The 27,688-nt window shown below is 49.5% G+C and overlaps 1 protein-coding gene across 15 annotated transcripts in view; it reads right to left on the bottom strand.

Moving 5' to 3' along the window:
- Nucleotides 1–27,688, bottom strand: part of RIMS1 (regulating synaptic membrane exocytosis 1) — a 581,909-nt gene that overhangs the window by 389,147 nt on the left and 165,074 nt on the right. The window contains exon 1 of one of the 15 annotated variants that reach the window (XM_063916802.1): nt 20,712–20,804. The exons of the other annotated variants lie outside the window; for them this stretch is intronic. Within the exon in view, the coding sequence (XP_063772872.1) occupies nt 20,712–20,789 (78 nt within the window). The 5' untranslated portion in view covers nt 20,790–20,804. Of the gene's footprint in view, nt 1–20,711; nt 20,805–27,688 lie in introns of those variants that run through there. 15 annotated transcript variants of the gene reach the window in all.

Here is a 27,688-nt window from a genome sequence, read left to right as displayed (position 1 = left end):
CAGCTGAGAAGTGATAGGTTTTCAATTCCTAAAACAATAGCCCAAATAAGACGCACCCAATGAGATGGTGGTGTTGGCCTCAGTAGGGAGCAACACTAGCTGACACAATATAAAACAAGGGGTTCAGCCTGGCAACAGACAGTGCATAATGGGGGGTGATTCAGAAATGGATGCAGTCAATATCACAGCTTTGGATGCAGCAGTGATATGAACAAAATGCTAATGTCACTGGAGGCAACTGAAGAAAAAAAGATGCCTCCTGCCGGCATTGCAGATCCGAGTGCTGTGTTGCAGCCATTGCCAGGCTGAGACTAAGCTTACTCAGAATGACCACTAGAACTCCTCTGCTGGGACCAAAAAAAAGAGAGTTATGGTAGACTTACCATTGTTAACTCTCTTTATGCAAAGTACATTGGGATCCACAGAGAAACATCAGGGTGTAGAGTGGATCTTGATACAGAGGCACCAACAAGTAAAGCTTTAGCTGTCCCAGGATGCATTGGGGCCTCGCCCATAACCCCGCCTCCAGGCACTGAGAGCTCAGTTTTGGTAACCAGTCCAATGAAGGAGCAGGCAAGAGAGAAGGCAGGTGTTAGTCACATAAGAACACATTCTCACGACAGGAGAAGGTACCAGTGGATAATGCCATACACACCCAAAGAAGCTAAATGCGTCAGGGTGAGTGCCCTGTGGAACCCAATGAACTTTGCAGAAAGAGAGTTAACAATGGTAAGTCTACCATAACTCTCCTTTTCTGCAGCAGTTCATTGGTTTCCGCAAGGAAAGATTGGGGATGTCCTAAAGCAGTTCCTCGGGAAGGGGGGGGAGGGGGACGCGCCTTAGCGGATGTGAGAATCCAGCGTCCAAAAAAGGCATCCTGGAAGGCGAAGGTATCAAAGGCTTAGAACCTAAGAAACGTGTTCACTGAGGACCACGTAGCCGCCTTGCACAATTGTTCTGCGGACTCGCCACGGCGGGCCGCCAAAGAAGGTCCAACAGACTGAGTAGAATGGGCCTTAATTGCAGCAGGAGATGGGAGTCCAGCCTGCCATAAGCATGTGCAATCACCATTCTAATCCATCTGGCCAAGGTTTGCTTGTTCGCATAGAAACCGAACTGGACAAAGAGGGCATCCGACCGCCTAATAGAGGCAGTCCTCTCCACATATATATGGGGAGCCCTTACCACATCCAAAGAACGTTCTTTGGTTGACAAGTCCGAAGAGATAAAGGCCGGAACCACAATCTCTTGGTTAAGGTGAAATGATGATACCACCTTAGGCAAATAACCTGGTCTAGTTTGTAGAACTGCCTGGTCATGGTGGAAAATCTGGAAGGGTGGACGACAGGACAAAGCGCCTAAGTCTGATACCCATTTTGCAGATGTAATAGCCAGCAAGAACAGGACCTTAGCCGTGAGCCATTTAAGGTCCACCGATTTAAGAGGTTCAAAGGGAGATTTTTGTAGGACATTCAGCACAACAAACATATCCCATGGAGCCACAGGGGGACCATAGGGAGGCTGAATACATAGAACAGAGAGGCAATCTTGCGCTGAAACCACACAGACAAGGCAGATATGTGAACCATGAGGGAGGCCAAATGAAGACCTAAGTCCAAGCCTCTTCACAGAAAAGCTAGAATTCTGGAAGTTTTAAATCTACCAGTGTCTGAATTCTCATCAGCGCACCAGGTGAAAAAAGAATGCCAAATCCTATAATAAATCAGGGCAGAGGCCAGTTTGCTAGCCTTCAGCATAATTTGAATAACCGCCTCAGTAAATCTTTTGGCCCTCAGGAGTGATGCTTCAAGAGCCACGCCGTCAAAGCCAGTCTGGCCAGGTCCAGGTAGAGAAAAGGGTCCTGTACGAGGAGGTCTTGATGCTGAGGAAGCAGAAGGGGATGCTCTGCAGGTCGGAGAATCAAAGCCGTCTGAGCCATGCTGGAGTGACTACCATTAGCAATCCTCCTTCTTGCTTGAATTTCAGCATTACCCTGGGCAGGAATGACACTGGAGGGAATATGTAAGGCAGACGAAAGTTCCACGGAACTGCCAGTGTATCCACGAACGCTGCCTGAGGATCCCTGGTCCGTGATATAAAGATCGGAACCTTGTGAGTGTGTCGAGATGCCATGAGGTCTACGTCTGGTAGGCCCCACCTGTCCACCAAAAGTTGAAAGACTTCTGGATGAAGGATCCACTCTCCGGCATGAACGTCCTGACGACTGAGGAAGTCCACTTCCCAGTTTAGGATGCCTGGAATGAACACTGCCGATATGGCTGGCAGATGGTGTTCCGCCCAAAAAAGGATTTTTGACACATCCATCATTGCCATGTGGCTTCGAGTGCTGCCTTGATGGTTTATATATGCCACCGTGGTGGCGTTGTCTGACTGTACCTGAACAGGCCTGTTCCTTACCAGAGGCAGGGCGAGAGACAGTGCATTGAACACTGCTCTCAGCTCCAGAATATTGATCGTAAGTAGTGATTCTTCCTTGGTCCAACGACCCTGAAACAAGTGTTGCTCCAACACCACTCCCCATCCCCGCAGACTGGCGCCCGTTGTCAGAAGGACCCAGTTGGGTATCCAGAAGGGACGGCCCCTACTCTATTGCTGGTCCTGGATCCACCAGGACAGCGACAGATAAACTTCCAGAGTTAAAGAGACCATTTGGTATCTTATCCGATGAGGTAGGCCGTCCCACTTGGAGAGGATAAACCATTGCAGAGGACAAGAGTGAAAATGAGCATACTCTACCATGTCGAAGGACGACACCATCAGGCCAAGTACTTGCATCGCCGAGTGTATCGACACTCTGGGGCAATGAAGGAAACACCTTTTCCTGTCCTGAAGTTTCAGGACTTTGTCTGGAGACAGGAACAGTCTCTGACTGTGTGTATCCAAGAGTGCTCCAAGGTGCACTATGCTTTGAGCTGGGACCAGAGAGGACTTTATCCAATTTATTAGCCACCCTTGGGCTTGCAGGAAAGTCATCGTCAGTTGTAGATGACTGAGGTGGACTTTGTGTGATGCATAATCACTAAGTCATCCAGATACGGTAGGATTCTGATTCCCTGGCGACGGAGGTGGGCCGTCATAACGGCCATGACCTTGGTGAAGATCCGAGGAGCCATAGCCAGTCCAAATGGCAGAGCCTGGAATTGGTAGTGAAGGTCGCCAATAGCAAATCGCAGGTACTGTTGATGCGATATGGCAATATTAATATGCAAATATGTATCCTGTATATCCAGGGATACCATATAGTCTCCGGGTTCCATAGCCAGCACTATTAAGCGCAGTGTTTACATACAAAACTTAGACACTCTCACAAACTTGTTCAAATATTTGAGGTTGAGTATAGGCCGGTAGGACCCATTGGGTTTCGGGACCAGAAACAAGGTTGAGTAATAACTTCTGCCCCTCTGGGGGTGAGGAACCGGCACAACCACACCCATGCAACTTACAACCGTTTATAGAGCCTGCGCTTTCAGCAGATCCAACAGAAGAGCCGTTGTGCAGAACTGGTGAGGGGGACGTCTCTTGAATGAAACTGTGTACCTATGAAAGACAACTTCCAGTAACCAGGCGTCTGAAGTGGTTGTGAGCCAGACCTGGTCGAACAGTACAAGTCAGCCTCCCACCCTGGAGGCCCCTATGCAACCTGGGACAGCTAAAGCATTGCCTGTTGGTGCCTCTGGATCGAGATCCACTCTACACCCCAATGTTTTCCTGTGGAAACCAATATAACCTGCTGCAGAAAAGGAGTACAAGTGTGTGTGTGTGTGTGTGTGTGTGTGTGTGTGTAGTGTACTGTAACTCAGTGTGCGTGCGTGTGTGTGTGCGTATGTGTGTGTGCTGGAGCAGGCAGCAGTACAGTGTAATTTTGTGTGTGTGTGTGTGTGTGTGTGTGTGTATGTGTGTTGGAGCAGTGCAATGTAAGTGTGAGTGTGGAGTGGAGTAGTGCAGTGTAACCGTGTGTGTGTGTGTGTGTGTGTGTGTGTGTGTGTGTATGCGCTGGAGCAGTTCAGTGTAACCCGGTGTATGTGTGTGTACTGCAGCATTGCAGAGTAGCCTAGTGTGTGTCTGTTGGAGCAGCGCAGTGTAACCGCGAGCGTGTGTGTGTGTGTGCGTGTGTGGAGTGGAGCAGTGCAGTGTAACCCTGTGTGTGTGTGTATGCGCTGGAGCAGTTCAGTGTAACCCTGTGTATGCCTGTGTACTGGAGCATTGCAGAGTAACCTAGTGTGTGTCTGTTGGAGAAGTGCAGTGTAACTGTGTGTGTGTGTGTGTGTGTGTGTGTGTGTGTGTGTGTGTGTGTGTGTGTGTGTGTGTGTGTGTGTGTGTGTGTGTGTTGGAGCAGTGCAGTGTAACCCAATGCGTGTGCACTGGAGCAGTGCAGTGCAACCCGTTGTGTGTGCTGGAGCAATGCAGTGTAACCCGTTGCATGTGTGTATGCTGGACCATTGCTGTGTAACCCAATGTATGTGTACTGGAGCAGTGCAGTGTAACCTGGTGTTGTATGGGTATGCTGGATTAACTGGGGTGGGTACTTCATTTGCATGTATATGAGGGGTGTATTTAATCCCAGTATATTGGGGTATGTGTATATACAGGGGCATGTATATATGTTTATTGCGGTGGAATGTGTATATTTAGGGGCTGTGTAGATATGTACCGTACTGTATATTGATGGTGTGTACGATACAGGAGGATGTATTTCTGTACAGTATATGGGGGGAGGGGGCACGCAAATGACTGCCTTGCCCTGGGTGACAGATACCTTAGTTTCAGCCCTGCCATCTAGACCCAATATCCATGGAGGTGCTTAAATATATTTAGTATGGCTGTAGTTTTAACATATATCAGGACTGAGGAGCCTAAGAGCTTGCGGAATAAAGGGTCCTAATTCCTTATGAGAATACCAAAACCCCATACATTTTGTTTTTGCACATGTGACTGATAACATAACATCATGGTAAATGGTAAGACTACATTAATAAAACAGGGACTTTGGTCACATGGCAGCTCTCCACCGAGTCTTGCAAGTACAGTGTGGGCTAGTTATAATATATTTAATTCACTCCGCTATTGTTACCGAATCTGCACAGGGGTGGATTGGGATGGAAAACCAGCCCGGGAAATGTATGGAATCAGCCCTAATTGGGGTGTGGTTTGATGAGGTAGTGTGGTATGTTGAGGGTATGGAATCCCTTCTCATAAGGCCTGATTGTACACAATTGGGCCTTCCGTGCGTCTTGTGCTGCAGTTGTGTCTGAGACATACTTACCGACACTCCCGCATTCTGCGGGAGGCTCCCGTTTTCTCGCCCAGTGTCCCGCTACCCCGGAAAGCCCTCACAATCCCCCGGAATCCACCCAGCCATGTGTGAAAACCGGACTGAGTATTGGCGACTCTGGACGCGACGGGGGCGGAGCTTGATGCCCGACCATGCAGTAAGGCAGTGTAACCGCGGCATCATCAGCAGCGGATCACCGGCGGCATCAGCAGATGATCACTAACCCTGCCCGCCCTCCTCCTCCCCGCACATCGGGACTGGAGCAGCTGTTAGTTGGTAGGGATGGGGGATCTGGTGTGTCGCGGACGCTCTAGTGGAAAGAGTGAGGCACCTTGGAGTCCGGAGGAGAGGCAGGAGAAGAGGTAGGAGTGTCTGTACTTGTGTGTGTGACCTATGTGCGTAGTCTGCCACCACTGTGTGTGTGTACTGTACTCTGCCACCACTGACCACTGTGCTGTGTGTGTGTGTGTGTGTGTATAGTCTGCCACCATTGACCCATGTGTGTCTGTGTAGTCTGCCACCACTGACATCTGTATGTATGTGTGTTTAGTCTGCCACCACTGGTGTGTGTGTGTGTGTGTGTGTGTGTGTGTGTGTGTGTGTGTGTGCGTGCGTGCGTGCGTGCGTGCGTGCGTGCGTGCGTGCGTGCGTGCGTAATTTACTCTGAGACTTTTTTTTTTTACATATTTATATTTATAGAATTTGGCTGGACAATATGTTAATGAATTAATATTGGTAAATAGGTACCAGAGCAATAACTGGAGGTTGTGCCAGCATCGCCGACACACAGCAAATATGCAGTGATGGCACAGAACCACCAGCAGCACCCACACAGCCATGCTGCCGCCGCCTCAATAGCCTGGCTACTTGTTACATAGGTAGCCGGGCAGTGCTGCAGCTTCCCGTTCTTCCCAGCTTGTCCGCAGGGTCTGAAGAACACACAGCCACGTGTAAAAGGGCCAGCTGGTGGAAGCTGCTTCTCCAGAGCCAAACATAAATATAACACACACACGCATAAAAGGGTCTCTGCCTGGCATAATATGTAAAGGGGGGCTCAACCTGGAGTAATGCGTAAAAGGGGCTCTACCTGGAATATTGTGTTAAAGGGGCTTTACCTGGCATGTGTGTATAAGCTGACACTGTCCCGTGTCACTGGCGTATCCATAATGCGTGCAGTATGTGCGCTGTACACGGGCCCGAGTCAAGAAGGGGCACACGCTGCACCCACTGTTTGAATACTTACCCCTCCGGAGTCCCGCGCCGAAGTCAGCAGCGCTACAGAATCACTGTTAAAAGGGTGCAGCAGCCATTTTCCTGGTGATCTGCGCATGCGCAGTAGAGTCTGAGCCCTCTAGTGCTCAGACTCTCCAGCGCTGCCGGCAGAGAGGAGGGAGCCCGAACGGAGGAGCACAGGGGCCTCCTCTTCTCTTAAAGCGTCCCTGCCCTGTGTGTGTATATGTAGGCTAGCAATAACTCCTGTGTGTGTAGAGTGGCATTAACACCTGTGTGCCACTGCAGGACAGCCCCCTGCAGTAGGCACGCCCATAGGTGGAGCTAGACATGCCCTTAAGGCGGAGCATGACATGCCTCACTCAGCAGTGTGCCGCAAGAACTCCCATACCGTATAGAATCTCCCTGAAACTGGTTTCCAAAAGTAGGCAAGTATGGTCTGAGACCAGGGGCAGATTGGGAACTAGGGGGGAGATTTACTAAGCAGTGAAAACAGTGAAGTGAGCCAGTGGAGAAGTTGCCCATGGCATCCATTTATAATTTGCATACTATGAAATTATACAGACTAGCTGATTGGTTGCCATGGGGAACTTCTCCACTGGCTCACTTATCAACTCTTTTCACTGCTTAGTACATGTTCCCATAAAAGTGGCTTTGTAAAATGTTGTAGAAGTGACCTGACATGGGCAGCACAAGATGTATAACATATCATGTAGCCATGGTAGCATCACTGGATGGCAGAGTTACTGTACTGCTGAGATGGAATAACAAAATGAATAGGGACAATACAGTGTACGGAGTGTAGTGGGCTGCCTGTCATGTGGTTGGTAGGGCCACATGACAACAAACAAAACAGGCCCCATATACATGTAGGCTTTCCAGGAATCTTACTATTGAGCCCTATGGCCAATCTGCCCCTGGTACTGTCTAGCTGCCTGCAGTTGAATGCATTGTGATGTCACAGAGGTACTGTCTAGCTGCCTGCAGCTGAATGCATTTTGATATCACTGAGGAACTGGTTAGCTGCCTGCAGCTGAATGCATTGTGAGGTCACTGAGGTACTGTCTAGCTGACTGCAGCTGAATGCATTAGAATATCACAAAGGTACTGTCTAGCTGCCTGCAGCTGAATGCATTGTGATGTCACAAAGGTACTGTCTAGCTGCCTGCAGCTGAATGCATTTTGATATCACTGAGGAACTGGTTAGCTGCCTGCAGCTGAATGCATTGTGAGGTCACTGAGGTACTGTCTAGCTGACTGCAGCTGAATGCATTTTGATGTCACTGAGGTACTGTCTAGCTGCCTGCAGCTGAATGCATTGTGATGTAACGGAGGTACTGGTGAGCTGCCTGCAGCTGAATGCATTGTGATGTCACTGAGGTACTGTCTAGATGTCTGCAACTGAATGCATTGTGATATCACAGAAGTACGGTCTAGCTGCCTGCAGCTGAATGCATTGTGATGTCACAGAGGTACTGTCTAGCTGCCTGCAGCTGAATACATTGTGATGTCACAGGGGTATTGTCTGGCCGCCTGCAACTGAATACATTGTGATGTCACAGTGGTACTGTCTAGGTGTCTGCAGCTGAATGCATTGTGATTTCACAGAAGTACTGTCTAGCTGCCTGCAGCTTAATGCATTGTGATGAAACAGAAGTACTGTCTAGCTGCCTGTAGCAGAATGCATTGTGATGTCACAGTGGTACTATCTAGCTGCCTGCAGCTGAATGCATTGTGATGTCACTGAGGTACTGTCTAGCTGCCTGAAGCTGAATGCATTGTGATATAACAAAGGTACTGTCTACCTGCCTGCAGCTGAATGCATAGTGATGTCACTGAGGTACTACCTAGCTGCCTGCAGCTGAATGCATTGTGATGCCACAAAGGTACTGTCTAGCTGCCTGCAGCTGAATGTATTGTGATGTCACCGAGGTACTGCCTAGCTGCCTGCAGCTGAATGCATTGTGATGTCACAAAGGTACTTTCTAGCTGCCTGCAGCTGAATGTATTGTGATGTCACTGAGGTACTGGTTAGCTGCCTGCAGCTGAATGCATTGTGAGGTCACAGAGGTACTGTCTAGCTGACTGCAGCTGAATGCATTTTGATGTCACTGAGGTACTGTCTAGCTGCCTGCAGCTGAATGCATTGTGATGTCACTGAGGTACTGGTGAGCTGCCTGCAGCTGAATGCATTGTGATATCACTGAGGTACTGTCTAGCTGACTGCAGCTGAATGCATTAGAATATCACAAAGGTACTGTCTAGCTGCCTGCAGCTGAATGCATTGTGATGTCACAAAGGTACTGTCTAGCTGCCTGCAGCTGAATGCATTTTGATATCACTGAGGAACTGGTTAGCTGCCTGCAGCTGAATGCATTGTGAGGTCACTGAGGTACTGTCTAGCTGACTGCAGCTGAATGCATTTTGATGTCACTGAGGTACTGTCTAGCTGCCTGCAGCTGAATGCATTGTGATGTAACGGAGGTACTGGTGAGCTGCCTGCAGCTGAATGCATTGTGATGTCACTGAGGTACTGTCTAGATGTCTGCAACTGAATGCATTGTGATATCACAGAAGTACGGTCTAGCTGCCTGCAGCTGAATGCATTGTGATGTCACAGAGGTACTGTCTAGCTGCCTGCAGCTGAATACATTGTGATGTCACAGGGGTATTGTCTGGCCGCCTGCAACTGAATACATTGTGATGTCACAGTGGTACTGTCTAGGTGTCTGCAGCTGAATGCATTGTGATTTCACAGAAGTACTGTCTAGCTGCCTGCAGCTTAATGCATTGTGATGAAACAGAAGTACTGTCTAGCTGCCTGTAGCAGAATGCATTGTGATGTCACAGTGGTACTATCTAGCTGCCTGCAGCTGAATGCATTGTGATGTCACTGAGGTACTGTCTAGCTGCCTGAAGCTGAATGCATTGTGATATAACAAAGGTACTGTCTACCTGCCTGCAGCTGAATGCATAGTGATGTCACTGAGGTACTACCTAGCTGCCTGCAGCTGAATGCATTGTGATGCCACAAAGGTACTGTCTAGCTGCCTGCAGCTGAATGTATTGTGATGTCACCGAGGTACTGCCTAGCTGCCTGCAGCTGAATGCATTGTGATGTCACAAAGGTACTTTCTAGCTGCCTGCAGCTGAATGTATTGTGATGTCACTGAGGTACTGGTTAGCTGCCTGCAGCTGAATGCATTGTGAGGTCACAGAGGTACTGTCTAGCTGACTGCAGCTGAATGCATTTTGATGTCACTGAGGTACTGTCTAGCTGCCTGCAGCTGAATGCATTGTGATGTCACTGAGGTACTGGTGAGCTGCCTGCAGCTGAATGCATTGTGATGTCACAGAGGTACTGTCTAGCAGCCTGCAGCTGAATGCATTGTGATGTCACTGAGGAACTGTCTAGATGTCTGCAACTGCATGCATTGTGATGTCACAGAGGTACTGTCTAGCTGCCTGCAGCTGAATACATTGTGATGTTACAGGGGTATTGTCTGGCTGCCTGCAACTGAATACATTGCGATTTCACAGAAGTACTGTCTAGCTGCCTGCAGCTGAATGTATTGTGATGTCACAGAGGTACTGTCTAGCTACCCATAGCTGAATGCATTGTGATGTCACAGTGGTACTGTCTAGCTGCCTGCAGCTGAATGCATTGTGATGTCACTGAGGTACCGGTTAGTTGCCTGCAGCTGAATGCATTGTGTTGTCACAGTGATACTGTCGAGCTGCCTGCAGCTGAATGCATTTTGATGTCACTTAGGTACTGTCTGGCTGCCTGCAGCTGAATGCATTGTGATGTCACTGAGGTACTGCCTAGCTGCCTGCAGCTGAATGCATTGTGATGTCACAAAGGTACTGTCTAGCTGCCTGCAGCTGAATGCATTGTGAGGTAACAGAGGAGGTGTAGTATGGTATGCTGGCGGCCGGGCTCCCGGCGACCAGCATACCGGCGTCGGGAGCCCGACCGCCGGCATACCGACAGCGTGGCGAGCGCAAATGAGCCCCTTGCGGGCTCGCTGCGCTCACCACGCTGCGGGCACAGTGGCGCACTACGCGTGCCACGCTATTTTATTCTCCCTCCAGGGGGGTCGTGGACCCCCACGAGGGAGAAAAAGTGTCGGTATGCCGGCTGTCGGGATCCTGGCGCCGGTATACTGTGCGGCATACTGAAGACCAACAGTCGGCATACTGAAGACCAACCCACAGAGGTACTGTCTAGCTGCCTGCAGCTAAATGCATTTTGATGTCACAGAGGTACTGTCTAGCTGCCTGCAGCTGAATGCATTGTGATGTCACTGAGGTACTGGTGAGCTGCCTGCAGCTGAATGCATTGTGATGTCACTGAGGTACTGGTGAGCTGCCTGCAGCTGAATGCATTGTGATGTCACAGGGGTATTGTCTGGCCGCCTGCAACTGAATATATTGTGATGTCTCAGTGGTACTGTCTAGGTGTCTGCAGCTAAATGCATTGTGATTTCACAGAAGTACTGTCTAGCTGCCTGCAGCTGAATGTATTGTGATGTCACAGAGGTACTTTCTAGCTGCCCGTAGCTGAATGCATTGTGATGTCACAGTGGTACTGTCTAGCTGCCTGCAGCTGAATGCATTCTGATGTCACTGAGGTAACGGTTAGTTGCCTGCAGCTGAATCCATTGTGATGTCACAGTGATACTGTCGAGTTGCCTGCAGCTGAATGCATTGTGATGTCACAGAAGTACTGTCTAGCTGCCTGCAGCTGAATGCATTTTGATGTCACTGAGGTACTGTCTAGATGTCTGCAACTGAATGCATTGTGATGTCACAGAGGTATTATCTAGCTGCCTGCAGCTAAATGCATTGTGATGTCACAGAGGTACTGTCTAGCTGCCTGCAGCTGAATGCATTGTGATATCACAGTGGTACTGTCTAGGTGTCCGCAGCTGAATGCATTTTGATGTCACAGAAGTACTGTCTAGCTGCCTGCAGCTGAATGCATTGTGATGTCACAGTGGTACTGTCTAGCTGCCTGCAGCTGAATGCATTGTGATGTCACTGAGGTACTGGTTAGTTGCCTGCAGCTGAATACATTGTGATGTCACGGTGATACTGTCGAGCTGCCTGCCCCATAAAATTTTGTAGAAGTGGCCTGACATGGGCAGCACAAGAGATATAACATACCATGTAGTCATGGCAGCATCACTGGATGACAGAGTTGCTGTACTACAGGGATGGGGATAATGCAGTGTACTGAGTGTGGTGGGCTGTGTGTCATGTGAGGAGTGAGGCCACATCAAGGCCGGTGCAAGGTTTCAAGGTGCCCTAGGCAAAAGTTCACAATGCTGCCCTCCTTTCCCCCCAACATTCTCCACCCAGCCCCTCATTACCATATACACATCCACTCCAGCCCCCTAGTAGTACACAAGTCCCAAGTCAGATTGAAGCTAGGAAAAGACGCACATGCCAGCTCCCAGGCACCTGACAGCTCAAAAAGCTGATAGTATAAATAACTTTCTCATACGAGGGAAACAGACGTGGCAGCTGTGACCAACACAGGGGCAGAGGTGCATAAAGGTCCCTTGGACCCCATCTCTAATCACACTGTATTATGGCTTCAATTAGGATTACCACTGTTGCATTTACAGATTCCCGGAGGGGACGATTGCCCAAAATCACAGTATAGTTACAGCCAAATTTCAGGCCGTCACATGCACATTTAAATGCCATAAGATGCCAATGCTTGTCCCATTTATGTAATCAGACTGCTCTACTTGCACCATTCATGCCATCAGACCTATCCACATGCCCCATATATATCATCACACTCCAAATGCCCCTGGTGTTACCATAGCCCTCCATGTGCTCCTTATGTGTACAGCTCTCCATAGGTCTCCTAGGGAGTCTATGTACTAAGACTTGGTGTCATCACAGCCCTCCATATGCACCTTATGTGTCATTGTACTCTTCCACATATCCTTCAATCACCTAATAATCAATATATGGCCATGAACATTTTGCTGCTGAGGCCACTTCATACTTTCCTCCTCCAGCAAGGCCGACCTTTACTGGAGCACACTGACTAGTCTGTGACATCCGCATAATGTAGGTCATTCCGAGTTGATCGCTAGCTGCCGTTGTTCGCAGCGCAGCGATCAGGATAAAAATCAGCATTTCTGCGCATGCATATGCACCGCAATGCACATGCGCAACATACGGGTACAAAGTCCTTTGTGGTTTTGTACAGGTTCTAGCGAAGCTTTCAGTCGCACGGCACAACGCAGGAAGATTGACAGGAAGAGGGCGTTTCTGGGTGTCAACTGACCATTTTCAGGGAGTGCTTAGAAAAACGCAGGCGTGGCTGGGCGAATGCTGGGCAGGTGTGTGACGTCAAAAGCCATTCCTCCATCGTTAGAATCAACGCACACGAAGAGTAAGTCCAGGGCTGGTCTTGTTTTGCACAAACTGTTTTTTCAGAGCTCGGCTGCACAGGCGTTCGCACTCCTGCAAAGCGAAAATACACTCCTCAGTGGGCGGCGACAAGTGGGCGGCGACAATGACTGCTGCTAAAGACTGCTAGCGAGCAAACAACTCGGAATGACCCCCATTGTTCAGAGGCGTTCCCATGAGTGCTCCTCCTTTCTCCTGGTGACAATCTTACTTATGCAACAAGCAACATTCTGCCACAATGATCCGGAAGAAGTAGGTGCAGATAGTAGATATTTATATATATATATATATATATATATATATATATATAATAAGATTTTACTCACCGGTAAATCTATTTCTCGTAGTCCGTAGTGGATGCTGGGTACTCCGTAAGGACCATGGGGAATAGACGGGCTCCGCAGGAGACTGGGCACTTCTTTAAAGAAAAGATTAGGTACTACATCTGGTGTGCACTGGCTCCTCCCTCTATGCCCCTCCTCCAGACCTCAGTTAGGGAAACTGTGCCCGGAAGAGCTGACATTACAAAGAAAGGATTTGGAATCCAGGGTAAGACACCTACCAGCCACACCAATCACACCGTACAACTCGTGATAACTATACCCAGTTAACAGTATGAACAACAACTGAGCCTCATTAAACTGATGGCTCAGAACAAAAAACCCTATAGTTAAGCAATAACTATATACAAGTATTGCAGAATTCCGCACTTGGGACGGGCTCCCAGCATCCACTACGGACTACGAGAAATAGATTTACCGGTGAGAAAAATCTTATTTTCTCTGACGTCCTAGTGGATGCTGGGTACTCCGTAAGGACCATGGGGATTATACCAAAGCTCCCAAACGGGCAGGAGAGTGCGGATGACTCTGCAGCACCGAATGAGCAAACTCAAGGTCCTCCTCAGCCAGGGTATCAAACTTGTAGAATTTTGCAAACGTGTTTGATCCCGACCAGGTAGCAGCTCGGCAAAGCGACCCCTCGGGCAGCCGCCCAAGAAGAGCCCACCTTCCTCGTGGAATGGGCTTTGACTGATTTAGGATGCGGCAGTCCAGCCGCTGAATGTGCAAGTTGAATCGTGCTACAGATCCAGCGAGCAATAGTCTGCTTAGAAGCAGGAGCACCCAGCTTGTTGGGTGCATGCAGGATAAACAGCGAGTCAGTTTTTCTGACTCTAGCTGTCCTGGAAACATAGATTTTCAGGGCCCGGACTACATCCAGCAACTTGGAAGCCTCCAAGTCCCGAGTAGCCGCAGGCACCACAATAGGTTGGTTCAAATGAAACGCTGATACCACCTTAGGGAGAAATTGGGGACGAGTCCTCAATTCTGCCCTGTCTATATGGAAGATCAGATAGGGGCTTTTACATGACAAAGCCGCCAATTCTGACACACGCCTAGCTGAAGTCAAGGCCAAAAGCATGACCACTTTCCACGTGAGATATTTCAACTCCACAGTCTGAAGTGGCTCAAACCAATGTGATTTTAGGAAATCCAACACAACGTTGAGATCCCAAGGTGCCACTGGAGGCACAAATGGAGGCTGAATATGCAGCACTCCCTTAACAAACGTCTGAACTTCAGGCAGTGAAGCCAGTTCTTTTTGAAAGAAAATAGACAGGGCCGAAATCTGGACTTTAATGGATCCCAATTTTAGGCCCATAGTCACTCCTGACTGTAGGAAGTGCAGAATTCGACCCAGCTGAAATTCTTCTGTTGGGGCCTTCATAGCCTCACACCAAGCAACATATTTTCGCCATATGCGGTGATAATGTTTTGCTGTCACATCCTTCCTAGCTTTTATCAGCGTAGGAATGACTTCAACCGGAATGCCCTTTTCCATCAGGATCCGGCGTTCAACCGCCATGCCGCCAAACGCAGCCGCGGTAAGTCTTGGAACAGACAGGGCCCCTGCTGTAGCAGGTCCTGTCTGAGAGGCAGAGGCCAAGGGTCCTCTGAGATCATTTCTTGTAGTTCCAGGTATCAAGTCCTTCTTGGCCAATCCGGAACGATGAGTATAGTTCTTACTCCTCTCTTTCTTATTATCCTCAGTACCTTTGGTATGAGAGGAAGAGGAGGGAACACATAAACCGACTGGTACACCCACTGTGTCACTAGAGCGTCCACAGCTATCGCCTGAGTGTCCCTTGACCTGGCGCAATATCGTTTTAGCTTTTTGTTGAGGCGGGACGCCATCATGTCCACCTGTGGCCTTTCCCAACGATTTACAATCAGCTGGAAGACTTCTGGATGAAGTCCCCACTCTCCCGGGTGGAGGTCGTGCCTGCTGAGGAAGTCTGCTTCTCAGTTGTCCACTCCCGGAATGAACACTGCTGACAGTGCTATCACGTGATTTTCCGCCCATCGGAGAATCCTTGTGGCTTCTGCCATCGCCATCCTGCTTCTTGTGCCGCCCTGTCGGTTTACATGGGCGACCGCCGTGATGTTGTCTGACTGAATCAGCACCGGCTGGTTTTGAAGCAGGGGTTTTGCCTGACTTAGGGCATTGTAAATGGCCCTTAGTTCCAGAATATTTATGTGTAGGGAAGCCTCCTGACTCGACCATCGTCCTTGGAAGTTTCTTCCCTGAGTGACTGCCCCCCAACCTCGGAGGCTTGCATCCGTGGTCACCAGGACCCAGTCCTGTATGCCGAATCTGCGGCCTTCGAGAAGATGAGCACTCTGCAGCCACCACAGCAGAGACACCCTGGCCCTCGGGGACAGGGTGATCAGCTGATGCATCTGAAGATGCGATCCGGACCACTTGTCTAACAGATCCCACTGAAAGATCCTTGCATGAAACCTGCCGAATGGAATTGCCTCGTAAGAATCTACCATCTTTCCCAGGACTCGCGTGCAGTGATGCACCGACACCTGTTTTGGTTGTAGGAGGTCTCTGACCAGAGATGACAACTCCTTGGCCTTCTCCTCCGGGAGAAACACCTTCTTCTGTTCTGTGTCCAGAATCATACCCAGGAACAGCAGACGCGTCGTAGGAACCAGCTGCGACTTTGGGATATTCAGAATCCAGCCGTGCTGTTGTAGCACTTCCTGAGATAGTGCTACTCCGACCAACAACTGCTCCCTGGACCTCGCCTTTATAAGGAGATCGTCCAAGTATGGGATAATTATAACTCCCTTCTTCCGAAGGAGTATCATCATTTCGGCCATTACTTTGGTAAATACCCTCGGTGCCGTGGACAGACCAAACGGCAACGTCTGGAATTGGTAATGGCAGTCCTGTACCACAAAACGGAGGTACACCTGGTGAGGTGGGTAAATGGGGACATGTAGGTAAGCATCCTTGATGTCCAGTGATACCATGTAATCCCCCTCTTCCAGGCTTGCAATAACCGCCCTGAGCGATTCCATTTTGAACTTGAACTTCCTTAAATAAGTGTTCAAGGATTTCAAATTTAGAATGGGTCTCACCAAACCGTCTGGTTTCGGTACCACAAACATTGTGGAATAGTATCCCCGTCCCTGTTGAAGGAGGGGAACTTTGATTATCACCTGCTGGAGGTACAGCTTGTGAATTGCCGCCAGTACTACCTCCCTGTCCTGGGGAGTAGCTGGCAAGGCTGATTTGAGGTAACGGCGAGGGGGAGACGTCTCGAACTCCAGCTTGTATCCCTGAGATACCACTTGTAGAACCCAGAGATCCACCTGTGAGCGAACCCACTGGTCGCTGAAGTTCCGGAGACGGGCCCCCACCGCACCTGGCTCCACATGTGGAGCCCCAGCGTCATGCGGTGGACTTAGTGGAAGCAGGGGAGGATTTTTGTTCTTGGGAACTGGCTGTATGGTGCAGCTTTTTCCCTCTACCCCTGCCTCTGGGCAGAAAGGACGCGCCTCTAACCCGCTTGCCTTTCTGAGGCCGAAAGGACTGTACTTGATAATACGGTGCTTCTTAGGTTGTGAGGGAACCTGAGGTAAAAAAGTCGACTTCCCAGCTGTTGCTGTGGATACGAGGTCCGAAAGACCGTCCCCAAACAATTCCTTACCCTTATAAGGCAAAATTTCCATGTGCCTTTTAGAATCAGCATCACCTGTCCACTGCCGAGTCCATAATACTCTCCTGGCAGAAATGGACATTGCATTAATTCTAGATGCCAGCTGGCAAATGTCCCTCTGTGCATCTCTCATATATAAGACTACGTCTTTAATATGCTCTATGGTTAGCAATATAGGGAGTCATTCCGAGTTGTTCGCTCGTTTTTTTTTTTCTCGCAACGGAGCGATTAGTCGCTATTGCGCATGCGCAATGTCCGCAGTGCGACTGCGCCAAGTAAATTTGCTATGCAGTTAGGTATTTTACTCACGGCATTACAAGGTTTTTTCTTCGTTCTGGTGATCGTAATGTGATTGACAGGAAGTGGGTGTTTCTGGGCGGAAACTGGCCGTTTTATGGGAGTGTGTGAAAAAACGCTACCGTTTCTGGGAAAAACGCGGGAGTGGCTGGAGAAACGGAGGAGTGTCTGGGCGAACGCTGGGTGTGTTTGTGACGTCAAACCAGGAACGACAAGCACTGAACTGATCGCACTGGCAGAGTAAGTCTCGAGCTACTCAGAAACTGCACAGAGAAGTCTTTTCGCAATATTGCGAATCTTTCGTTCGCAATTTTACTATGCTAAGATTCACTCCCAGTAGGTGGCGGCTTAGCGTGTGCAAAGCTGCTAAAAGCAGCTTGCGAGCGAACAACTCGGAATGACCCCCATAGTGTCCCTGTCAAGGGAATCAATGTTATCAGACAGGGAATCAGACCACGCTGCTGCAGCACTACACATCCATGCTGAAGCAATAGCAGGTCTCAGTATAGTACCTGAGTGTGTATACACAGACTTCAGGATAGCCTCCTGCTTTCTATCTGCAGGCTCCTTTAAGGCGGCCGTATCCTGAGAAGGCAGTGCCACCTTTTTTGATAAGCGTGTGAGCGCCTTGTCCACCTTAGGGGATGTCTCCCAGCGTAACCTATCCGTTGGCGGGAAAGGGTACGCCATTAGTAACCACTTAGAAATTACTAGTTTCTTATCTGGGGAACCCCACGCTTCTTCACACAATTCATTTAACTCATCAGATGGGGGAAAAGTCACTGGCTGCTTTTTCTCCCCAAACATAATACCCTTTTTTGTGGTAACCGGGTTAATGTCAGAAATGTGCAACACATTTTTCATTGCCGTAATCATGCATCGGATGGCCCTAGTGGATTGTATATTTGTCTCATCCTCGTCGACACTGGAGTCAGACTTCGTGTCGACATCTGTGTCTGCCATCTGAGGTAGCGGGCGTTTTTGAGCCCCTGACGGCCTCTGAGATGCCTGGGCAGGCGCGGGCTGAGATGCCGGCTGTCCCAAAGCTGCGTCATCGAACCTTTTATGCAAGGAGTTGACACTGTCGGTTAATACCTTCCACATATCCATCCACTCAGGTGTCGGCCCCGCAGGGGGCGACATCACACTTATCGGCACCTGCTCCGCCTCCACGTAAGCGTCCTCATCAAACATGTCGACACAGCCGTACCGACACACCGCACACACACACAGGGAATGCTCTGACTGAGGACAGGACCCCACAAAGTCCTTTGGGGAGACAGAGAGAGAGTATGCCAGCACACACCAGAGCGCTATATAACAGAGGGATATACACTATACACAAAGTGAATTTTCCCCCTATAGCTACTTATATCACAATTTGCGCCTAAATTTATGTGCCCCCCCTCTTTTTTACCCTTTCTGTAGTGTATACTGCAGGGGAGAGCCTGGGAAGCGTCCTTCCAGCGGAGCTGTGAAGAGAAAATGGCGCTGGCTGTGCTGAGGGAGATAGCCCCGCCCCTTCAACGGCGGGCTTCTCCCGCTTTTTATAACGTTAATGGCGGGGGTTTCTGCACATATACAGTGTTAAACACTGTATTATGTGCTTTTTATTGCCAAAAGGTATATTAATTGCAGCCCAGGGCGCCCCCCCCCCCCCCAGCGCCCTGTACCCACCAGTGACCGAAGCGTGTGGTGTGCTGTGGGAGCAATGGCGCACAGCTGCAGTGCTGTGCGCTACCTTATTGAAGACCGAAGTCTTCAGCCGCCGATTTCCTCCGGTTTCTTCCGTCTTCTGGCTCTGCAAGGGGGACGGCGGCGCGGCTCCGGGAACGGACGATCGAGGTCGGGCCCTGTGTTCGATCCCTCTGGAGCTAATGGTGTCCAGTAGCCTAGAAGCACAAGCTAGCTGCAAGCAGGTAGGTTTGCTTCTCTCCCCTAAGTCCCACGTAACAGTGAGTCTGTTGCCAGCAGATCCCACTGAAAATAAAAAACCTAACAAATACTTTTCTTTTTAGTGAACTCAGGAGAGCCCACTAAGTGCATCCAGCTCAGGCCGGGCACAGATTCTAACTGAGGTCTGGAGGAGGGGCATAGAGGGAGGAGCCAGTGCACACCAGATGTAGTACCTAATCTTTTCTTTAAAGAAGTGCCCAGTCTCCTGCGGAGCCCGTCTATTCCCCATGGTCCTTACAGAGTACCCAGCATCCACTAGGACGTCAGAGAAATATATATATAAAAATATCTATGTATAATGTTCCAAAGAACCAAACGCAGTACTCAAGAGGATTTGCAATAATAACGTGTATTTTTAAAACATTACAATGCAGCGTTCCCACATAGCTTAGCTGTATAGTTGAGTCTGATATTTTAGGAGGGCTGAGAGTCCTTTTATCAATTCCGCTTATATCTGCACAGGCTCGGCGACAGGAGGGGGACAAAGGGTACAATTATCCTGGGTTCCTCGGTTCAAAGGGGCCACGAGGTTGTACCCCCTTCACGCTGACCTCTGCATGCTGCTGACTTCCTCCCCGGCAACCACCACCACTGCACATCAGTGGGTCACACGGGCGGACATGTAACCCATCCCAGCCTCCCCCCCACCTAGGTCCCCAGCACACTTTGGGTATGCATTACGCTGCTGGGGATCCCTGAGGTCAGCATACCGACCACTGAATCCCGGCGGTGCAATGCCGGCGGGTGAGGGCGAGCGCAACAAGCTCCTTGCGGGCTCGCTGTGTTCGCCATGCTGCGGGCTCGGTGGCTATGGGTGTTGTGGTGGGAATACTCCCTGCTAGTCAGCATGCCAACTGTTGGGATTTAGAGGGGGGCGGGTTGTAGCCGTCGGTAATGTGATCAGCGGTCTCCTGACTGCTAGTCACATAACTACATCCCCCGAGCAACTCAGGACAGTTCCTCCTATAACACACCACCCAGCTAAACAGACAGGCTTCATCTATGGCCGCATGAACTGCTAAACAGGATCATCAACATCATCCAGTCTCTCTGCTCGTTGGTAGGTACTACGCGCTCCCTCTGCAATACATTTGGCACCAGGGGAAGCAGCCATGCACCCCTCCTGCTAGACACCCTCTCTCTCTCCCTTCCTTCCTGCTAGCACTGACACCCATTATACATGATATTACATTTCCATTTGAAGATATATAGCAACATCTTTCCTAGGTTCAAGTTCAGGAAGGGGGGTGGGGCAGGAATGCAGAGTAGTATTGATGCAGGGACCAACATGTGTTCCATTCCCTCCACTGTCCAGATCCCCATCTGACCCACACGAACACTTTGTGCCTCCAGCAGTAGCAGAGGGGAGAGAGGTTTGTACGCAGGAATGGGGTAGCCAAACTCAGGAAATTAAACTATTTAATTGTAGATGCTGCACTTTTGGGTGTCAGTTTATATAGAAACACAGCACATGATTATGCTACTTACCACCAGACAGAACACAGCCTCTCGCTGTAGTCTCAGTGTGCAGCTGATCACAGCACGAGCCAGCTCCTCATCTCTCATCTAGGGGGCGGAGCTACAATGCTTGGCTGGGAGAGTGAGAAGAAGGCAACAGCAGGGGATGGGAGCTGACGGGCTGGCTGTGTACAGTAACAGCACAGCACATGTGGCTAGTCCAGAGAGCAGTGGAAAGCAGACAAGGTAAGGCTTAAGGCTGCTGCAACTATCATATGAAGCATCTGTCAGTCTCCTTCAGAATCATACTTCCTGCGGTGTTCGGCCAGGTCAGGGGCGCCCTCTGGTGGTCAGCGCTCTAGGCAGCTGCCTAAAGCTGCCTAATGGAAGCGCCGGCCCTGGGCCACATGACATCACACAAAACCCACAAACTTGCCCGACTACCAGGAATCTTCCTGGTGAGCCCTATGGCCAATCCGCCCCTGGACCTGCATATGATAGCAGGCACACATCCAATAACATGGCTGCAGTGTAATAGTTCCCATGCAGGCTGCATGCCTGTAAGGTGAATAGGGGCCTGATTCATGTTTGTAAAAAAAAAAAAAAAAAGCAAGTAACTTTCTGTCTGGAACAAACCATGTTGCCATGCAAGGGGAGCAAACACATTTATATTTTTTGCTGAGCAGGCTAAATACTGCCTGCTTTATTTTTATACCGCAATTTAGATTTCAGTTTTATCACACCCCACCCAAATCTAACTCTTTCTACACATGTAACATCTGCTCCACCGAAAGTGCAACACGGGTTTGCCTAGTTGTGTGCTTTATATTTTAATTACAAATATGAATCAGGTCTATAGTACAAGGCTGATCTGGTTTAATCTATTGCAGCTATCCCTGAAAATGACTTATTGAAGTAGAAAAGCATTGGAATGGAGAGCTTTTGACTGACTTTGCACTAATCTCAATGCGTATATGATTGTCTCCATTGACTGCAGTGAGCGGCCGTTAACCTCAGCTCAGGTGATATATTTGTCATACGCATCCTTTTAAGTGTGTTGATAATCAATCCAGCTTTTAACTTTTTAATAAATCCACTAAAATAATAAGATTTTAAACCTACCGGTAAATCTATTTCTCCTAGTCCGTAGAGGATGCTGGGGACTCCGTAAGGACCATGGGGTATAGACGGGCTACGCAGGAGATAGGGCACCTAAAAGAACTTTGACTATGGGTGTGCACTGGCTCCTCCCTCTATGCCCCATCCTCCAGACCTCAGTTAGAGAACTGTGCCCAGAGGAGATGGACACTACAAGGCAGGATTTAGAAATCCAAGGGCAAGATTCATACCAGCCCACACCAATCATACCATGTAACCTGGATTATACATAACCAGTTAACCGTATGAACAAAAAAAAGCAACGGTCCAAGACCGATTCCAACTGTAACATAACCCTTATGTAATCAACAACTATATACAAGTCTTGCAGAGTTTCCGCACTGGGACGGGCGCCCAGCATCGTCTACGGACTAGGAGAAATAGATTTACCGGTAGGTTTAAAATCTTATTTTCTCTTACGTCCTAGAGGATGCTGGGGACTCCGTAAGGACCATGGGGTTTATACCAAAGCATTCAATCGGGCGGGAGAGTGCGTATGACTCTGCAGCACCGACTGAGCAAACGCTAGGTCCTCATCAGCCAGGGTATCAAACTTGTAGAATTTAGCAAAAGTGTTTGACCTCGACCAAGTCGCCGCTCGACAAAGTTGTAATGCCGAAACGCCTCGGGCAGCCGCCCAAGAAGAGCCCATCTTCCTAGTGGAATGGGCCTTAATCGAATTTGGCACCGGCAATCCAGCCGTAGAGTGAGCCTGCTGAATCGTATTACAGATCCAGCGAGCAATAGTCTGCTTCGAAGCAGGTGCGCCAATCTTATTGGCCGCATACAGGACAAACAGGGCCTCTGTTTTCCTAATTCTAGCCGTCCTGGCTACATAAATCTTTAAGGCCCTGACTACGTCCAGGGATCTGGAATCCTCCAGGTCACCTGTAGCCACAGGCACCACAATAGGTTGATTCACATGGAATGAAGAAACCACCTTAGGCAAAAATTGCGGACGTGTCCTCAATTCAGCTCGATCCACATGAAAAATCAAGTAGGGGCTTTTGTGTGACAAAGCCGCCAATTCTGATACTCGCCTTGCCGATGCCAAGGCCAACAACATGACCACCTTCCAAGTAAGAAATTTCAACTCAACCTTGTTAAGCGGTTCAAACCAGTGTGATTTTAGGAACTGCAACACCACGTTGAGGTCCCATGGTGCCACTGGAGGCACAAAAGGGGGCTGGATGTGCAGCACTCCCTTTACAAACGTCTGGACTTCTGGAAGAGAAGCCAATTCCTTCTGAAAGAAAATCGAGAGGGACGAAATCTGAATCTTAACAGAGCTTAATTTCAGGCCCATATCCACTCCTGTCTGTAGGAAGTGGAGAAAACGACCCAGATGAAAATCTTCCGTAGGTGCATTCTTGGTCTCACACCAAGACACATACTTTCGCCAGATACGGTGATAATGCTTAACCGTCACCTCCTTCCTAGCCTTTATTAAAGTAGGGATGACCTCTTCTGGAATCCCCTTTTTTGCTAGGATTCGGCGTTCAACCGCCATGCCGTCAAACGTAACCGCGGTAAGTCTTGAAATACACAGGGCCCCTGTTGCAACAGGTCTTCCCTCAGCGGAAGAGGCAAGGGATCTCCCGTGAGCATCTCTTGTAGATCTGAGTACCAGGCCTTTCGAGGCCAGTCTGGGACAACGAGTATCGTCTGTACTCTTCTTCGTCTTATGATTCTCAACACTTTTGTGATGAGAGGAAGAGGAGGAAACACGTAGACCAACTTGAACACCCACGGTGTTATCAGAGCGTCTACTGCTACTGCCTGAGGGTCCCGAGACCTGGCACAATACCTCCGAAGTTTTTTGTTGAGGCGTGACGCCATCATGTCTATTTGAGGAGTTCCCCAAAGACGTATTATGTCTGCAAAGACTTCTTGATGAAGTCCCCACTCTCCTGGATGGAGATCGTGTCTGCTGAGGAAGTCTGCTTCCCAGTTGTCCACTCCCGGAATGAAGACAGCCGACAGAGCGCTCACGTGATTTTCTGCCCAGCGAAGAATCCTGGTGGCTTCCGCCATCGCGACTCTGCTTCTTGTCCCGCCTTGGCGGTTCACATGAGCCACTGCTGTGACATTGTCTGACTGAATCAGAACCGGTAGGTTTCGAAGAAGACCCTCCGCTTGTCGAAGGCCGTTGTATATGGCCCTGAGTTCCAACACATTGATGTGTAGACATGACTCCTGGTCTGACCAAAGTCCCTGAAAATGTCTTCCTTGTGTGACTGCTCCCCATCCTCGGAGGCTCGCGTCCGTGGTAACCAGGATCCAATCCTGAATTCTGAATCTGCGACCCTCCAGTAGGTGAGCATTTTGCAACCACCACAGGAGAGACACCCTGGCCCCTGGGGACAGAGTTATTTTTCGATGTAAGTGTAGATGGGACCTGGACCACTTGTCCAGAAGGTCCCATTGAAAAGTGCTTGCATGGAACCTTCAGAATGGAATGGCCTCGTAGGCCGCCACCATCTTTCCCAGAACTCGAGTGCACTGGTGAACAGACACCCTTTTCAGTTTCAGCAGGTCTCTGACCATGTTCTGGATGTCCTGGGCTTTCTCCATTGGAAGGAAGACCTTCATTTGTTCCGTATCCAGTATCATACCTAGGAACGGTAATCGAGTTGTCGGAATCAACTGTGACTTCGGTAGATTTAGAATCCAACCGTGTTGCTGGAGCACTCTCAGAGAGAGCGCCACACTGCTCAGCAATTTCTCCCTTGATCTCGCTTTTATCAGGAGATCGTCCAAGTATGGGATAATTGTGACTCCATGCTTGCGCAGGACCACCATCATTTCCGCCATTATCTTGGTGAAAATCCTCGGGGCCGTGGAAAGTCCAAACGGCAACGTCTGAAATTGGTAATGACAATCCTGTACAGCGAATCTCAGGAATTCTTGATGGGGGGGATATATGGGGACATGAAGGTACACCTCTTTTATGTCCAGAGACACCATAAACTCCCCCTCCTCCATATTGGCTATTATCGCTCTGAGCGATTCCATTTTGAATTTGAATCTTTTTATGTACAGGTTTAGGGATTTCAGATTCAAGATAGGGCTGACCGAACCGTCCGGTTTCGGGACCACAAAGAGGGTTGAGTAATAACCTCTTCCCTGCTGGTTCATGGGAACCCTGATTATCACTTGCTGTATACACAGCGTTTGAATTGCAGCTAACACTACATCCCGTTCCGACGTGGAAACTGGTAGAGCCGACTTGAAAAATCGGCGCGGGGGCACCTCTTCGAATTCCAGTTTGTAACCCTGGGAAACTATTTCTAACACCCAGAGATTCAAGTCTGAGCTGACCCAGACCTGGCTGAAAAGTCGAAGACGTGCGCCCACCGATGCGGACTCCCTCAGGGGAGTCCCGGCGTCATGCTGTGGGTTTTGGAGTAGCCGGGGAGGACTTTTGTTCTTGGGCGCCTGCCGAAGCAGGTGCTCTTTTGCCTCTGCCCTTTTGCCTCTGCCCTGCAAGGAAGGAGGATCCCCGACCTCTTCTGGACTTGTGCGACCGAAAGGACTGCATCTGGTAGGGTGGCATTTTCTTTTGCTGTTGGGGAATATATGGTAAAAAATTTGATTTACCTGCTGTAGCTGTGGAAACCAGGTCCGTCAGCCCATCCCCAAACAATACATCACCCTTATAGGGTAGTACTTCCATATGCTTTTTGGAATCCGCATCACCCATCCATTGGCGAGTCCATAAGGATCGTCTCGCTGAGATCGACATGGCATTGGCCCTAGAAGCCAGCAATCCAATGTCTCTTTGAGCATCCCTCATAAATAAGACTGCGTCTTTTATATGGGCTATAGTTAAGAATATAGTATCCTTATCCATACTATCAAAATTATCTGTCAGCTCATCTGCCCAAGCTGCAACTTCGCTACACACCCATGCCGACGCAATCGTCGGTCGTAGTACAGCACCCGTATGAGAATAAATACCCTTTAAGGTAGTTTCTTGCCTGCGATCTGCAGGGTCCTTAAGGGCAGCTGTGTCAGGAGACGGTAGCGCCACCTTCTTGGACAAGCGCGTCAGGGCCTTGTCCACAGTGGGAGGTGATTCCCAAATCTCCCTGTCCTGTTTAGGGAAGGGGTATGCCATATAAATTCTTTTGGGGATCTGCGGCCTCTTCTCCGGAGTCTCCCAAGCTTTTATAAAGAATTCATTTAATTCATGAGATGTGGGAAAATTTATAATCTGTTTCTTTTCCTTAAACATGTGTACCCTTGTGTCGGGGACCGAGGGTTCATCCACAATATGCAAGACATCCCTAATTGCCACAATCATACACTGAATGGTTTTAGTCACCCTAGGGTGCAATTTTAGTTCGTCATAATCGACACTGGAATCAGAGTCCGTGTCGGTAGTAGTGTCTTGTGTTAAGGGACGTTTTTGAGACCCCGACGGGCCCTGTGAATCGGTCCAATCCGAGGATTGAGCCCCTGATGTTCCCCTTAATTCAGCCTTATCAAGCCTCTCATGTAAAGATGTCACACTTGCATTTAACCTATGCCACATGCTCAACCAATCCTGAGTTGGCACCAGCGACGGGGACACACCACTCATTTGCTCCACCTCCTCCTTGGAGAAGCCTTCCGCTTCAGACATGTCGACACACACTTACCGACACCCCACACACACAGGGAGTTACCTATAAGGGGACAAAACCCCAACCAGGCCCTTAGGGGAGACAGAGAGAGAGAATGCCAGCACACACCCAGCGCCCAAACACTGGAATATATGACCAGATAGCGCTTTTATATATTTATAATGTTAATCTCCACTCACTGCGTCGCCAATGGGCCCCTATCCTCTTTTTTCCAGCCTGTGAAGCTCAGCAGGGGAGAGAACAGGGAGCCAGCGTTTTCTCATGCAGCCTCTGTGGAGAAAATGGCGCTGGTTAGTGCCGAGGATCAAGCCCTGCCCACCCGACGGCGGGCTTCGGTCCCCTCATAATATTGTAAGAAAATGGCAGGGGTCCGTGGATTTACTGTCCCGCAGCCTAATCCAACATATTTATGCCCAAATTGAGGTTTATTGCTGCCCAGGGCGCCCCCCACTGCGCCCTGCACCCTACAGTGCCTCTTGTGTGTGTGTGACTGGGAGCAATGGCGCGCAGCTTACCTCATGAAGATCTGATGTCTTCTGCCGCCTGAAGTCTTTTCCTCAATACTCACCCGGCTTCTATCTTCGGCATCTGTGAGGAGGACGGCGGCGCGGCTCCGGGACGAACCCCAGGTGAGGCCTGTGTTCCTACTCCCTCTGGAGCTAATGGTGTCCAGTAGCCTAGAAGCAGTGCCCAACCTTACAAGCCAGCTCTGCTTCTCTCTCCTCAGTCCCACGATGCAGGGAGCCTGTTGCCAACAGGACTCCCTGAAAATAAAAAACCTAACAAAATTCTTTAAAACAGCAAACTCTTGAGAGCTCACTGCTTTATACCCTTTCTCCTCTGGGCACAGAATCTAACTGAGGTCTGGAGGAGGGGCATAGAGGGAGGAGCCAGTGCACACCCATAGTCAAAGTTCTTTTAGGTGCCCTATCTCCTGCGGAGCCCGTCTATACCCCATGGTCCTTACGGAGTCCCCAGCATCCTCTAGGACGTAAGAGAAATAGATTTACCGGTAGGTTTAAAATCTTATTTTCTCTTATGTCCTAGAGGATGCTGGGGACTCCGTAAAGACCATGGGGTTTATACCAAAGCATCCAATCGGGCGGGAGAGTGCGTATGACTCTGCAGCACCGACTGAGCAAACGCTAGGTCCTCATCAGCCAGGGTATCAAACTTGTAGAATTTAGCAAAAGTGTTTGACCCTGACCAAGTCGCCGCTCG

The sequence above is a fragment of the Pseudophryne corroboree genome, chromosome 4 (genome assembly GCF_028390025.1).
Source record: "Pseudophryne corroboree isolate aPseCor3 chromosome 4, aPseCor3.hap2, whole genome shotgun sequence".
NCBI classification, from domain to species: domain Eukaryota; kingdom Metazoa; phylum Chordata; class Amphibia; order Anura; family Myobatrachidae; genus Pseudophryne; species Pseudophryne corroboree.
Note: the sequence above shows the minus strand (reverse complement) of the source record. Positions and strands in the feature narration are given on the sequence as shown.